The sequence below is a fragment of the Annulohypoxylon truncatum genome (genome assembly GCF_022578515.1).
Source record: "Annulohypoxylon truncatum strain CBS 140777 unplaced genomic scaffold F4807scaffold_4, whole genome shotgun sequence".
Taxonomy (NCBI): domain Eukaryota; kingdom Fungi; phylum Ascomycota; class Sordariomycetes; order Xylariales; family Hypoxylaceae; genus Annulohypoxylon; species Annulohypoxylon truncatum.
In genome coordinates this window covers 790,168-805,477 of record NW_025953790.1, presented here as the reverse complement: position 1 = coordinate 805,477, position 15,310 = coordinate 790,168, and the positions used below count along the sequence as shown (strand labels likewise).

The window sequence follows — 15,310 nt, the reverse complement described above, 5'->3', positions numbered from 1 at the left end:
CCCCACAATTTCCCTTATATCCTTGTTCTCTCTTGCTGTCTTGGCACAAGCGGCCGCAACCTGACCCGCCATCGTGTGGGCCTAAAACACTAAAACACTAAAACACTAAACAGGACGACCCAGCAGTCCTGGAGCTAAAGTTACAGTACAGACGGATACAGACATAACTTAGAAACCTCAACGCTTTTACGAGATATGACAACGAATATTGGCTGATTGTGCCTGCTCAATCGCTGCTAGTTATTTGTTTTGCGCCTTTGTCAAATTTATATTGAGAATCACTTTTTGATTGTCTACATTGACCGCCCTTTTCTGACAGGCCGTTACCTCGAACCCGCCCGCTCGTTACGGTCCAAAGTCGTCCAACTTGTCACGGTACAACACGAACCCAAGAACCCAAGAACCCACCACTGCCCGACAAGACACTCGCCTCTCTCATGAACGGCGCTGCGGACCTGACCCAGACGGTGGGCATTTGGTTGGGCCTTCCACCATGCTGAGCAGCTCAGCGACGCCGACTCAGAAGTCGTTGGCCTCCCAACCGACACACGCAGCTAATTCCCCAATAGCTGCCTCGCGACCGAGCCTCGATCGAGATGGCGGCCTTCAACCACCCGGCGCCGCAACCAACGGTGCCCGATCCGTTGCTCCTTCTGCCGCCGCCTCTTTTGCCCCAAGAGGTTCTTCCCTGAACCCTTCACAACCCCCGGGGAGTTTCAGCTCCGATCTGCGCAGTCAAAATATCCAATCGAGAGCCGGTTCCAGAGCAGATGTTTATGTACGCGATAAACTGGACGAGGATGACGAATCAGCGGCCGAGAATACAATTAATGCGCTCAAGGACTCCCTTAGCCGTGAGATGAAGATCAAGGAGGGAAGCGAGAACATGCTGGAGGCTCTGAACGCTAAGAAGGCGAAACAGACCAAAGAGCAGCGTCAGAGGGTAGAAGCCGAGCTAACGGCTTCAAACACGAGGATAAAGGAATTGAGGCAGAGAATCAGCGATGCGCAACGATCTAAGGCGGTGCCTAGCACGCCCACCAGAATTCGAAACGAGGGTTTACTTAACAATGCTGTGCGATCACCGCCGAGCGCATCCAGGAGTGGCGCCGGATCGGAGATCGAAGAACCAACCGAATCCCCCACCTTTGCGCTAGCGGAGATATTGCAAGCCCTGGAAGTCGAGGGCATGACTGCAGAATATTACGTCGAACGCGCTAACAACTTCGTGGACCTGTTTAAGAGATACCCTACCTTGAAGTATGATTTGGTGTGGTCCGTGTTTGGAGATCGGATGCAGGTCATGTTGCTCAGCAACAGCAGGGAAGTTGTCGCGGCAGGCTATCGCATGTTGCGATATTCAATTTCCGACGTGGCGTCCCTCAAGAAAATCCGCGGTCTAAATACCGATTTTATGGTGGTAGTGTCTCTCGCCAAGGATCGCAAGGCTGATGTTGAACGCGAGCAGGCTCTCAAGTTCGTTCGTGCCTTTTTGGACGTGAAGGATGGTGTTCGCGAAGTGTCTAGAGCGGTGGTCAGGACTATCGCGGCAGTTGCCGAGCAGGTGGAAGATCGGTTACGGCCGATTTGCATCGAAACCCTCGCTGAGATTCTCTTACGAGATCCCGCCTTACTGGTAGCGTCCGGTGGCTTAGTGCCGCTTTCAGAATCCCTTGCTGAAGGCAGTTACAAGTCTCCCGAATCACTCTCCTCGGTTTTCCTTTACCTGATGGATTCGCCGCATACGCGCAAATACCTACGAGCCGGATATGAACTGGAAGTATTGTTTACGGCTTTTACCGACTCATTATTCTCTTACGAAGGGGTTGTGAAGCAAAATTCGAAGGCAATCTCGTCTGCTCTGAAAAGTTGGCCCGGACTCATGACTCTATCCATGTACAACTTTAGGGCGATCGGTTCCTTGATATCGAGCCTGATGTTACCCAGTCCGACACTTCGGGATCTTATAATAGAGTTGCTCTATTCCCTACTTCGAATAAAACCACCTGCATGGGCCACGTCATACCTTGCCGGACGGCGATTAACGACATATGGAAGGGTAACAACATTAAAGAGCTCTAGTTCTCATAAAGAAGGGCCTGTTTATGAGGATGACGGCACAGATCAGAATTTCGTGGAGCATTATACGGCACTGCTTTTAGCTATATTCATCAAGGCTGGGATGATGCCTAATCTGCTTCTAGTCGCTCAGGATACCGACGATCCTACGCTGAAGAGAAAAACTACCTTACTGATCGGCGAGACTCTCAAACTCGCTAGTAGAATCCTCCCTTCTTCTTGGAGCAGTGAGCTCCAGTTACTTCCAGAGCTGTTCGCAGCTGCTTCTCAATTCCAAGACGAGGCGCATTTCAACGCTACCGGGATTATCTATCAAATCAGCAGTGTCAGTCGGACGCTTTACCGATCATCTCCGTCGGGTTACCATGCTGGCTACCTTCCCTCAAGCAGTATGCTTGAAAATATGAGCCACGTGGAAGAGACGCCCAAACCTAACCTTGTAGTCAATGCTGATGATGCTACATTCCGTCAATTGCTGATAGATTCAGGAGTTCTTGGCCATTCAAATCCTTCCAAGTGGAATTGGGATGTTGTTCAGAGGATAATCGAAGGTCCGTTGTTGAACGGTAAGCGCGTAGAAGAGGCTATCAAGGCATCAAAATTCGCGAAAAGGCTGGTTGGCTTCTATCGACCTTTCAAGTTCAAATTCTCGGAGATCAAAAGTACACGGAATACTCAGAAATATGTCCGGGTTGGCTGCGCTTTAATCCATACGCTGTTGCAGACGGCAGAAGGGACGAAGTATCTCTCGGATAACAAGCTACTGAGACAGATCGCGGAGTGCCTGGCTCAGTGCGATCCGGTAAGTTTTATCCATAATGAAATCTCTAGAGAAGTATATACTTACCTTGCTTACAGACAAGCGGTTTAACCGCGCAATATCCAATGTTCTCGAGAGACCGTCTCACCGATACGTTGTGTGGCGGCTACTTTCCTATGATTGGTGCCCTTAGCAGCGATCCTAGGGGGCTCCAAATGCTCGAGAGATGGCGGATATTTAACATGATGTATCACATTGTCGATTTCAAGCAAAGACCGGACCTCATCAAATTGCTCCTCGCCACTCTCGACTACAGCCTCCAGGGCCATCCACGTGTACTTCTGTCAAAAGCTCTGACGGCTGGCACAAAAGACATGCGAATTCATGCCACGAACGTGCTTAGAAAGTATGCGACGAGGCACCGAGTTACATCAGCGGGTCAGATAGTATCGGACTCAAAGTGGGCAATTCAGTTACTCGTCACACAGTTATACGATCCAGACGTTGAGGTTTGCGCCACATCTGTTAAGATTTTGGAGAAGGCTTGCAACAGCAAAGCTTTGTTGGAATACATTGTGGAGTGTCGTCCGGCATTGGACCATCTTGGAGAGATAGGTGCCCCTCTATTGCTCCGGTTTCTGTCGACCTCCATCGGCTACCACTATTTGGATGGCTTGGACTATATCAGCAACGAGATGGACGACTGGTTTCTTGGACGTAATGATACTTATGTTGGACTCATCGAAGCAAGTCTAGCTCGTTCCTTCACTGACCCCCAAGAAGACCAACCACATCGCCTCAGCATTTACGAGGACGATTTGGACACAGACCAAGATAACCACGTGCCGCCGCATTTCTACCGTGAGTTGTCGCGTACAAAAGAAGGTTGCAAATTGCTTGAGGATAAGGGCCACTTCGAAGAGTTCGCGATGACTATCAGGGAATACGGAATGCAGTCAGAAGATCCCGAACTTATAACGAAAGTCAAAGGGTGTCTGTGGGCAGTAGGAAACGTTGGTTCTATGGAACTTGGAGCGCCATTCCTTGAATCAACCGATGTTGTGGAACATATCATCGAGATCGCCGAGTCTCACGAAGTTTTCAGTCTTCGAGGTACCGCTTTCTTCGTCTTAGGCTTGATATCTAGATCTACGCACGGACTAGAGATACTATCCGAACATGGCTGGGAGTCATGCACCACGCCTCTGGGAATATCGTTGGGCCTTTGTGTTCCCACAAACCTTTCGAAATTCTTCTCGTGCAAGCCTTGGAAGCATGAGGTTCCGGCAACTATTGCACTCTTAGACACCCAGAAAACGATATTGGAATCACCGCCTACCGAAATCCACGAAGAGGACGAGACCAACCAGCGGATATTAGAGCTTATGACCGAGTTAGGCAATATGGTACTCTATAAAAAAGCCAAAGTCGAGTTAATGCAGCTACGACATAAGAAAGCCCCGGGGTTCCGGCAACCTGCGCTATTCCGCAAGGTCATGGCGATGATGGAATGCCACCACTTTAGATTACCGGATCGCCATTTAGTGATCGAATTGTTCGACAAGAGCGTCCTAAGGCATATCGTATTCGGCGAAGATAGCAGCGACGAATCCGCAAGCAGCTCCGGCGACGAGCAGAGGACTGAAAGGCAGAGGAGCATCAGCGACCCGGCCGAGCTAGAAAAGATCACAGCAAAGGCTCAAATGGCATCATTATAGTTTTAACTTGTGGGTCAATAGAAGGCGAACGGGGAATATTGAACTAGCAAGATATAAATTCTCTGCTTTTCTGACACGATTTCGAACCCCCAAAACTTGTTTTTGTTTCTGTAACAATATCAACGCGACAATGACCTCTCGATAAATCGTTTCATATCATCTCATCATCATCACACCTGCGCGCATTTGGGGAAGAATTGGGGGGCATCTTGCATATTTGGTCGGGGCGGGTGGACGGCACGAAGGCCAACATTATTTCTTGCGCTTTTGCTTTGTTTTGATCTGGTCTGGTCTGATCTGGCTCTGTTGTCTTGAAACAGACGAACAGACCTGTCGACGATTCGAGTGTACTATTACCTACCGCCCTCCGATTTCCCATTTTTGACTTTGGCCTCTTGACGTACCATACCATCTGTTTCCCAGGAGGCTTCGGATTGGGGGATCCATTCATAGCACTATGTTGGTTGAGGAATCAGGGAGGAGGTGGTCAGTCTGTTCTGGCATATCCGTCCATCCACGCATTCCTAAACGGCCGGGCGTTTCTTGAAGTGGCCGATGACTTGGGGAAAGGGGAGAGGAGGGGAGACGGGCCTAGAACTTTGTAGTAGGAAAATACCAAAAGTAGCAAAGCAAATGCGTACGTACACACAGTATCGCATACATGTTAGAAATCGAACGCGTGGAGGAATACCTAGGTACCTACGTAGGAAAGAAAATATGACCGAATACTGAGTTGTGCCTTATGTCCTGGTTCGTGTGTATATGTCGTGCTTAGAATTACCGGGTTTCTTAATGCCTAGGTACCTAGTATACGAGTCTTTGAGCCGAGTAAGTCTACACAGCAAACATCGATGGCGAAAATATCAGGTGCTAAAAAACTGTAATATGATTTCTTTTATACGCCTGACCTAGGTAGATATACACCTCTAATCTAGGGGTCGTCACCGTTGAACCCAATGCATGCAGACAGCTCAGCTCAGTTCAGTCCATGACAACGCACGAAAAGAACCAAGGACCTTAAAATCACGTAGAAACAAACGTAGGAAAGCATCAATGCCTCCCCGTCCGACTACTTTACTCTACTCATCATCACTCCCCTCCCCATCCGCCTCCTTCTCAGCCTTCTCCTTAGCCTCAGCCCTCGCCCTAACCCACTCCGCCGCCTTAGCACTAACCTTAGCCCTAGTCTTCGCATCGCCATTCCTCTCCTCCCAATCAGCCCACCTCTTGAACCACTTCTTCGCAGCGCGGGCCTTCAAACCCTTGACCTTTATCGCGCGCTCGAAGACGTCGCGAACGGCTGCTTTCTTGTTGTTCACGCTAGCACCAGAAGAGGAGTCGACGGGAACCGCGTCCTCGTGGTCGAGGAGCTGGTTCCACAGGTCGACGCGCTTCGGGAAAGTCGCGAGCAGGCCCTCGAACATGGTGCGGCCCAGCTCCGGGTTCGGGTGCGCGGAGACGAACTCGAGCGCCGCGAACTTGGTCATGAGGCCGAAGCGCGCGTGGTTAGGCAGCGCCTGCGTCGCGCGCGGGAGCAGGGCCCGCGCCCGTTCCGGCTGGTCCCGCGCCGAGTGCAGCCAGTGCGCGTAGTTGTACCAGACCTCGGGGGACTCGGCGCCGAATTTCTTGACGAGGGTTTGGAAGAGGTCGTCTGCTTTCTGCCGAGGCTGTTAGTTGGGAAATAACAAGAAAGAATGGGGGATATGTATGTGGATTGCGGACTTACCGAAGCCTTGTCCTCCTGGATGTAGATGCTCGCCAGGCGTTGGTGGACCTCCTGCTGGTCGTTGACCTGGCAGGCTCGCTTGAAGACCTCCTCGACGCTATCGTCGGTGCCGAAGCGCACCTCGAGGTTGAGGTAGGCGATCCAGGCGTTGAGCTTTTCGGTCTCCTCGGTGCTGCTTATGGTCGCGACGGCGCGCTCGGCCACTTCGCGAGCTTTGGCGGGTTCGCTGACTTGCATCTGGTGGGCCATGTACTCGATCCATAGCGCGGAGGAGTTGGGTTGGCGGTTGAGAAGTTGCTCGTAGTCGACGGCTGTCCTGGGACCGAACGCATCAAGGTCGCCGCTCTTGTCCACTTCGATCTGCGGCTTTCTCCGTTTCTTTTTCTTCTGTGTCGCGCTCGCATCGTTATCTGCGTCTGCGTCCTCTGCGTCGGTTTTATCAAGGGCACCGGCAGACCAGTCGAAGCCACCAGCATCGAGAGGGGCAACTTCGTCGGCCTCCCTATCCACCATCTCAGTATCCTCATCATCAGATTCTTCGTTTGAGTCATTATCAGCCCCTTCAATGAGTACGGAGGCATCGGAGTCCTCCATCTCATCATCGTCATCGCCCTCATCGTTCAATAATGTAACTCCAGCATCTTCATCTTCATCGCTATCATCGACATCCATTTCCCCTTCGAAATACGATGGCTTTAGGCCGAAGTTAATTCGCTTCTTCTGTTTATCAAGCTTCAAAATGATGGCCTTCACCGTGTCTCCCTCGCTGAAGAGCTTTCGTGCATCCTCGACAGGTTTCTCGGCCATTTCACTGCGATGGCACAATCCGCTAACATTCGTAGAGTTCTCAATGACAATGAATGCACCGAAATCCTCTACTTTTCGGACCTTTCCCGTAACGATCTGGCCTTCGCGAAGATCCGAGTAATTGATAAGCGGCACATAATCCTTGTCGGCGACCGAAGCCTTGAGACTCATCTGCACGTGGCCCGTGGCAGAGTCTACAGAGACGATTCGACCCTTGACAAGCTGATCGACTTGGTACTCATCTTTCCAGTCCTTAAGGAATCTATCCGAAAGATCGGAAATCTTGACCAGCGCTGTGACATTTCCACCGAGTCCCACGAATAGCCCTTTGTCAGAAACGTTCTTCACAAAACCTCGGATGATATCTCCAGTTTTAATTTGTGATGCTTGAGTGATTTCACGATCCTTAACAGGCAGAGAGGAGTTCAATACTCTAGAGGGGCGGGCCGAGAGTCGAATTTTCTTGTTGCTTTTATCGACTTCAACAACTGAAACTCTGATGACGTCGTTCTTGTTGTAAGACAATGTATTTGCCTGATTGTAATCGTCGCTAATGTCTATCAAATGGACCGGGCCAGAAAGCGCATCACTCAGTTGTACGATGATCTGTCGTTCGTTGAGCTTTGTGATTCGACCAGGAAGGACCATATTCTGCTTAATAGAGTCCCAAGTGTGACGTGGCGAGGAAGTTGAAGAACGTGCCGAGAGGTCGAGACGGCCCTCAGCCGCATTAATCGCGAGAACGCGAACTCGCAATGCCGACCCTATCGGAAAATTTGCCGCAAGGTTCTCAAGTTGGGATACATCATCTGATATCTCCAGGTTGCTGATCCTGCCTCGTACGCCCGGCGAGAGTGTTACCCAGAGCGCATTCTTCTCGGTATTATTATTGACGAAACCAACGTGAGTCGAACCCAGTTCTAGTTTGTCGTATGCTAATATTTGAGGGGTAGTGTCCTTTAGATCGCATGGTCTAGCAGACAGTTCAAGAATTGAGCGGGTTGATCGATGCGATATAGGTAAGAACCGGTGGTTTCTGGAATCGTGGACACCTAGAACTCGAACTTTGATTATGTCATTCGTCTGGAAAGGATCCAACGGTGATTTCGGGTTCGGTATCTTATCCCAGGAGTCAAAAACTTGAGAGACGTCTACGCGTCCTTGTACATTGTCCGAAAGCTTGACGTTAAGTTGTGTACTTCTGACTGATATGATCTTGGCCTCGGTGACTTTGCCAACGAAAATATCATCCGTGGACGAAATTGTCTCGTCTACTGGGTTTTCGAGCTTTTCCGCTGGGGCAGAGGGAGCACCGTTTTTGGAGCCATTCTTCGCACCGTTTTTGGCGTCCTCTTCCTCTACATACGAAGATGAAGCAACAACAATTCTGCCGTTGTCACTGTCAATAGAATCAATTCTAACACTTATTGACTCATATTTTTCAAGTCCAAAATCCGCCTTGTTTCGATCTTCCTGCGGGAATTTCGACTTGGGTAGTAAAGCAACAAGTTGGCCACAAAACTGGATAAAGGCTGCTGTAGGAGTAATATTCCGTACGAAACCCTGTCTAAGTTGACCAACTTTGGCTTCCTCCAGAGAAGTAAGAAGCTTGCCGTTTTGACTGGCCTCAACGAAACTCGGCTTTTTGGAAAGCGCTATAAACCGCCGGGCTTCGTTCTTTGCCAAGACTAGAAGGTCGTTGAGAGTTTGACCAACATTGATGCGTCTCAAGGCAAATTGGCACTTGCTTGGTTTATCAGCGAGGTGCCATTTTGATATCATGGCCTTCAGTGAGCCATCGACCAGCTCAACCAAAACATCGTCTTCGGTCTTTTGGACAACCTTAGCGGAGACAAGATCCCCGAGCCGGAGTTTCTTGAGGGCGTTCTGTTTTTCGAGGCCAAAAGCAGATGGGTCTTTGCAAGAAACGAAGAGTTTTTGTGCTTCAGCATCGAAATTCAATACATGAACGCTGACGACCTGGCCAACTCGGAAGTGCTCCTTCGGATCGTGAATGTAGGCCTCGCTCATCTCCGAGACTGGCAAAAACCCTCTAAGGGTGCCATAGAACTGTATGATAGCACCGTTTTGGAGCAACTTGATGATTGTACCAGGGACCTGCATGCCCACGGTGACTTCGTTAAAAGACTTTAGTGGAATTGCCTCGGAATTTACGAGCGTCTTCTTGAGGGTGAGCTTGACTTGTCGCTTGACTGGATCGGTTGAAAGTACTCGAGCCTTGACCTTAAGGCCTTCTCGAAATTTCTTCTCTGGATGCTGTAGCCGAACGTCCGCTAGGTGCATTTCCGGGACAAGTCCAACAATGCCCTCAGCAAGTTTGACGAGCAGACCACCTACACCATCCTGGTTCACTATTAACTTTTCAATCTCCCCATTGACAACTTCGCCGACGGGAATATCTTCGATCCGCAGGAATGGCTGCTCGAGAACATGCTTCTCGAATGATAATTGGAACATGCCGTCGATGGCATTATAACCCACTACCCGGCCGCGATGTACGGAACCCATCTTGAAAGGACCCGTAGACTCGGATAACATATCAACCTTGCCATCCTTGACTCTTGAGACGTGGACAAACCCAGGTACCCCATCCACACTCACATCAACAAAAAGGCCGATTTCTGGGTCGACTTTGGTAACCGTGCACTGTTCTACTATCGCTGATGATGGAAGAGCGTCCGAAGGAACTTTACCTGAGGAGGCTGACTTCGACTGTAGAGAAACCACATGGTCCAGCAGAGAAATACCCAATTTCGGATCCTTGGCCATTGGAAAGTTGCAGATGACACGAGCCTTGTATTTCTTCCCGACTTTGTATTTAGATTCCAAATCCAGAGCGTTAGGACCAAGACCCGAATGGATTAAATCCGCTGTGACGTCTAGTGATCCCATGACCTTGCCTACTATTCCGCGTTTGGCGATCTCGGACACCATAAATTCCACTGCAGACCCTGGTAGGAATGCGTTGATCGTAGTCGCTTCTGACGCAAAGTTTTGAACTTTCCCGATCTTTCTTGGAAGAGTAGTCAACTGCGCAACCTTGCTATTGGTGCTCTTCCCTGTCACTAGACATAGGATAACACTCCCAGGCTGCATTTGCGAATCAGGCATGTCCTCAGCCAGCTCTTTTCGAGGCAAGAAGCCTCGTACGTCTGAATCTGAGAGTCCAAGTTCCATAACGAACCCATGATCCTCTGCGCTAACAACCGTTGCCATGACTGTGCAGTTAGCGATAACATCTTGGTCGGATAAACCCGTATTGGTGAGAGTAGAACGCAACGATAATTCGATGTGTTTCTTAGGTTTAGTAGAAAGAGCGGTTGATTCTTCGATAGTTGACGTAACATAAGCACGGAGATACTGGCCAATTTTAAACATGTTCTTTAGGTTAAGGCCATCCTCTTCTGTGTCCTCTTCCTCTTCCTCTTCCTCATCACCAGCCGCTTCGGCCGCGATCTTCTCGTTCAGAGCGTCTGAGATGGCGGTGATAGGTACGTGGCCATAGAGATTATTTGGTAGAGCGAGGACGAGTTCTAAGGGATTGATTGCGGAGACTTGGCCGAGGACTAGAGAGCCCTTCACTAGTCGCTTATAGTTGAGAGACTCTATCTTTGCGCTTTCGTCATCCTGAAGGAATTTCCCGGATTTCCCGTCCTTAGAAACCTTGACCTTCTTCTTCTTGGGAACGCGATCAGGCTTTTTCGCACCTTGCCCAGACTCTTGCTCGAAGAGAACATCCTGCTTTGCCTGGATTGAGATCTGCTTGTGTTCAAGAGGAGTGAGCACGCTTCCACCCCCGCGAGGAAATAGAGGTTCCTCTTCCTTCAATCGCGATACTGCAGATGACTTGGCTGATTTCGATTTCGAGCTCGATTTAGTATCATCCTTAGCAGAGGTTTTCTCGGACTTGGATCGCTTTGACGGTCGAGAGTCGCTTTGCGCTTTCGGGGCTTTTGAGGACGAAGATGCCCCAGGGGCATCTTTCCTTTTGAGAGAACTCATGGTATCAAAGCGATTTGCCGATTTATTTGTGCCCGTCGGCGGAGGGCCTTAGAATTGCTTGGTGATGTTTGGTGCATTCAATTGCCCAGACAACTTTTTTTTCTTTCGCGGGTAGCAGTTATCGATAATCGATAAGCCTAGTACAATTCTATGCCAGTGCCACGATGTACCTAGGTACACAAACTCATCATGCACAAGAATTAGCGTGCCCCAGTTAGAGGGGCCTATGGGTCAAGAGCACCCCGCCGAATCCACCCTTTATCGTTCTCCATTGGAGGTTTGTTTTGGTTTACAAGGACCACGGTCTCAACGTGTTCACTGTAGGTAGCTACTGCTTCCGAGGCATAGGTGCCCAGATAGAGTTTACTTCTGCTGCTCCTGACGTCTACAGTTGCGACACGACAAACCAGCAATCTCTCATAGTAACAAAGTATTTCATCTATGGAGCCGATTACTCGGATTTTACATGGTGAACCATCATGAGTCCCCGCAAGCGTGCAAAACCGAATCCCTCTGTCAAAGAGAATAGTGATGTTAGCTTGCCTGCAACTTTGCGATCACAAGCCAGCACCAGTGTTGCGTCACAGGCATCCGCAGCTCCAGGCCATTCTATGCAATCCGCGAAGGGAGATGGATCGAATGCATCTGCATCTACATCCACAAAATCCGATGACATAAAGCAGGTCTGCAACCTACAGAATCACTTAACTAAGTTTTATCACATCGCCATACCTGTTACTGACTGAAGTGTGCAATGTTGTAGGTACGCAAGTCCCGGAGCTGGTATGGTTCTTGGCCACGAGTGCCTAAGTCGTCTGCTTCGACCCAAGTCTCACATCAGAATATCATGGGCGGAACTCTACGCCCCCGTGCATCTCCCGACTTCAGCCGTTTTGAGTCTAAGAAGGACAATGATAACAGCGAGTCCGATAGCCAATCCATCAGAACCCTGCCTAAGATCTCCGAAATAGGCACGCAATCCAAACAAGATGATACCAAATCCGTGAAACCACAGGAAACAAACGACGTTGGTAGTTCTGATGTGAATAGTGCAAACGATGCTCCAAAAGATCTACCAAAAGACCAAGAGGGTCCGGACGCGACTACAAACAGCAGCATTAGTAAACCCCCGGTAGAACCAACGCAACAACCTCTGAACTCTTCTGGCTGGCTGGGAGGATGGTTTAGTAGGCCATCAGTTTCGGAGGTAACTACATCGAAGGATGATAACATGGATGTCGATCTGCCTAAAGAATCTGAAAGTGTAGGGCCCGAAAGTGCGCAGGTTAATAACACTCCTCAACAGCCCTCCGAGCCTAGCCAAGGGTCTGTTGAACCGCCTCAACCCGCTAAACCTACAAGTTCATGGTTTGGATATTGGTATTCGACGACGCCTACGCTACCAAAGGATCCTGCACAAACGACAACAGAAACTGGTCCGGCTCAGAAGTCTACCTCGGAGGAGACACCGGATGTGGTGATGGAAGATGCTTCGCCTTCAAAACCGACGGAACCAAGTCAGCCACTTACTAGTTCAACATGGGCTTTTTGGTCAAGGGATACCAGCCAGAAGAATGACACGAAAAAGGCAGCTGCGCCGGAGGCTGGCGAGTTGGCTGTCATCGGTGATGGCTCAGAAGCGAACCCACGACAGTCGACTAGTCTTGAGGTTAACGGAAATGCTATGCCTGCGAAGGAACCTTCGATTAAGGGATCGAAGGTTCCAAAAGAAGCACCGCTTCGGGTAGAGTCGATCAGGAGAAGCAAGAGGGGACGACCTCAATCTTTGGATATCGATGAGTCGTTATCAAGGCCAGGCACGCCTCAGTCAGACATCTCTACGAAGACTGCTCCAGCAAAACCGGTTACGCCAAGTTCAAGCAAGTCCTCTACACAGAATTTGCTTTTACCGTCTTTCCGTAATACATATCATATGAAGAATAACCCCTCAATCATCAAGCAAATTACACAATTACTACTGCGGACACAGCAACCCCCTGCGAACCATGTATTCCTTGTCAAAGAGCCGCCAAAAATCAAGAAAGCTGTCGCTATTGGTATACGGTATGCATGAAAAAAAATATCTTGCACCTAATTAGTATTTCTGATGGACAAACGCTAACACAGTGGTAGTACGTTTCCATCTTTTCTGTATATACTCGTCCCTCCTCTACCTAATTGGGGATACATAACAGATGATGAGTCTTTGGTACCTTTTGCGGGATACTAATCTATTATAGATGGTCTTTTTCCTGCTTCGTTCCTTCGGCCAATGATTGGGCAGCCGACAGGCACCTCGATTCGATTTGCAAACCATTGTGCTGAGGCTATACGGAGATGGACAGACAGTCATGGTTGCGGCGGGTGCGAGATCGAAAAGATCGCTCTGGAAGGAGAGGGCAAGATCGCAGAAAGGGTCGACAACCTTTGGAAACTCCTTTTAAACTGGATAGAACATATCCGCAGCGCCGATCTTATCGTTCTAGCCTGCCATTCTCAAGGCGTCCCTGTTGGCCTGATGCTTCTTGAAAAGCTGATCGATTTGGGCATCATAACTCGATCTAAGATTGGCGTATGCGCTATGGGTTAGTAAATATGTCCTCAATAGCCGATATGATATTTGTTACTGACACTTGACGATTAGCCGGGGTTTCGCTTGGACCTTTCCCCGACTATAAATCCGGCATGGGTAGTAAGTATTTCCCGGAATCACATCAATACACCCCCTAGCATTTACTTTGGGTCATAGATGACCTTTTGATCTTATAAATGACAATTACTGACTTCAGGTGTTACAGTGCTGATGGGTTCTGCCGCCGAGCTATGGCAGTTTGCCGATCCCGAGAGCGAAATATCAAAAAGATACCGGCATGCCCTTGAGGCTGTTGTGTCTTATGGTGCTCGTCTTACTGTAAGTAATGTCTGTAACAATCGTGTTTGGCAAATACTAAGTGTCATAGTACATTGGCAGTATCGACGATCAACTAGTTCCTATGGAGTCAGCGATCTATACGCCTGCTTCACATCCTTACATTTATCGCGCCGTGTTCATAGATGGGCGCATTCATGCCCCTGACTTCATCGCTCATCTGGTCGGGTTTGCTTTGAAATTACGAAACCTAGGGATATCTGACCACGGGCTCATTCGTGAGCTTTCAATCCCACTTGCCGGCAGTCTCTACTCTGGAGAGGGTCATTCAAGGCTTTACGACGACGAGCAAGTTTACGAGTAAGTTTTGGCGGATGACCCCAAGATGAATATATGAAGAAATATTGCTAATATGAATATTATAGTCTTGCGATATCTCATGCCCTGGAGACAACTGACGTGCCTAGTGTACCTTGTCGGATTCAGAAGCCAGAAAAGCTAGTGAATCCCAACCCCTTTTTATTACCTTGGATTATGCGTGGGTTGCTAGAAGAAGAATTCGTCAAGACAGAACTATACTCAGAGACGACCGAGTTGCTGAAGCAATTTGATGATTGGTCGCCTAGTAACAAGGCGCTTAAAGACGTCAAATATAGACTAGAGGCGGTTCGGTCAAAACTTTAGCATTTGTGATGCTTATTACTACTAAGTCGTTTAGATGAGAACGGAGTGGGTAGTTTGCATTTGCTTTTAGGAGTTGGGACCTGTCATTGAAAGCATGCGAGGAGTTACACGGTATGGGTTTATGTAATACACGACGGGTATCCTCCTGGGAATTAAGAGGGATTGGCCAGAATGTATAATTATGTGAGTTGGCGTACAGTTATACGCTCACACAGCAAAGTTGATTCTGCTTCTCTTGAGAATTGACCGAGTTGACTTTTATGAGGCTGAGGGGGGTCAAGCTGAAATGAGAGAGCTTGTAACATATTGGGATGGACAGCTCCACTGATCGAATCGAGGCGCGGAAACTGCGGGACGGGAGTAACCGAAGTTTGCTCATTTTATATCATACTGCTTCTTCATAACGGTGTAATCAATAAAACTTAGATACACATGCTACCTACATAGTACTAGATTGTAAAACTGTTGAGTGTAGAAATTTCGAGTTCGAGACTACCAGGGAAGGTACTTGTAAGGATTTTATGAAGCTTAATTGTTTGGCAGTTACCAGGGTACTTCAAGGGTTCTATCACTGCGCCTTCTAAATGAGGGTCAGGGAGGTACCTATCTAGGCAGCCAGGGCAGCTAGGGAGGGAAAGAGCTAT

At 49.0% G+C, this 15,310-nt stretch overlaps 3 protein-coding genes across 3 annotated transcripts; 2 read left to right on the top strand and 1 right to left on the bottom strand.

Annotated features, from left to right (window-relative positions):
* The first annotated feature begins 83 nt into the window (after window positions 1-83).
* Window positions 84-4,633, top strand: F4807DRAFT_265873 (Rapamycin-insensitive companion of mTOR, N-term-domain-containing protein). Its single transcript, XM_047994526.1, has 2 exons — window positions 84-2,881; window positions 2,938-4,633. Exons 1-2 carry the CDS (start codon window positions 494-496, stop codon window positions 4,555-4,557), a joined length of 4,008 nt encoding a protein of 1,335 aa, XP_047857970.1. The 5' UTR covers window positions 84-493; the 3' UTR covers window positions 4,558-4,633.
* Window positions 4,634-5,338: 705 nt separating this feature from the next.
* F4807DRAFT_265864 (nucleic acid-binding protein) lies at window positions 5,339-11,192 on the bottom strand. Its single transcript, XM_047994525.1, has 2 exons — window positions 6,284-11,192; window positions 5,339-6,215 (listed from the first exon to the last, which is right to left on the bottom strand). The coding sequence occupies exons 1-2, from the start codon at window positions 11,111-11,113 to the stop codon at window positions 5,637-5,639; spliced, it is 5,409 nt and encodes a 1,802-aa protein (XP_047857969.1). The 5' UTR covers window positions 11,114-11,192; the 3' UTR covers window positions 5,339-5,636.
* A 219-nt stretch (window positions 11,193-11,411) lies between these two features.
* On the top strand, window positions 11,412-15,306 carry F4807DRAFT_411124 (uncharacterized protein). Its single transcript, XM_047996676.1, has 7 exons — window positions 11,412-11,796; window positions 11,877-13,176; window positions 13,354-13,698; window positions 13,758-13,805; window positions 13,912-14,024; window positions 14,074-14,342; window positions 14,408-15,306. The coding sequence occupies exons 1-7, from the start codon at window positions 11,593-11,595 to the stop codon at window positions 14,664-14,666; spliced, it is 2,538 nt and encodes an 845-aa protein (XP_047857968.1). The 5' UTR covers window positions 11,412-11,592; the 3' UTR covers window positions 14,667-15,306.
* Window positions 15,307-15,310: the final 4 nt, after the last annotated feature.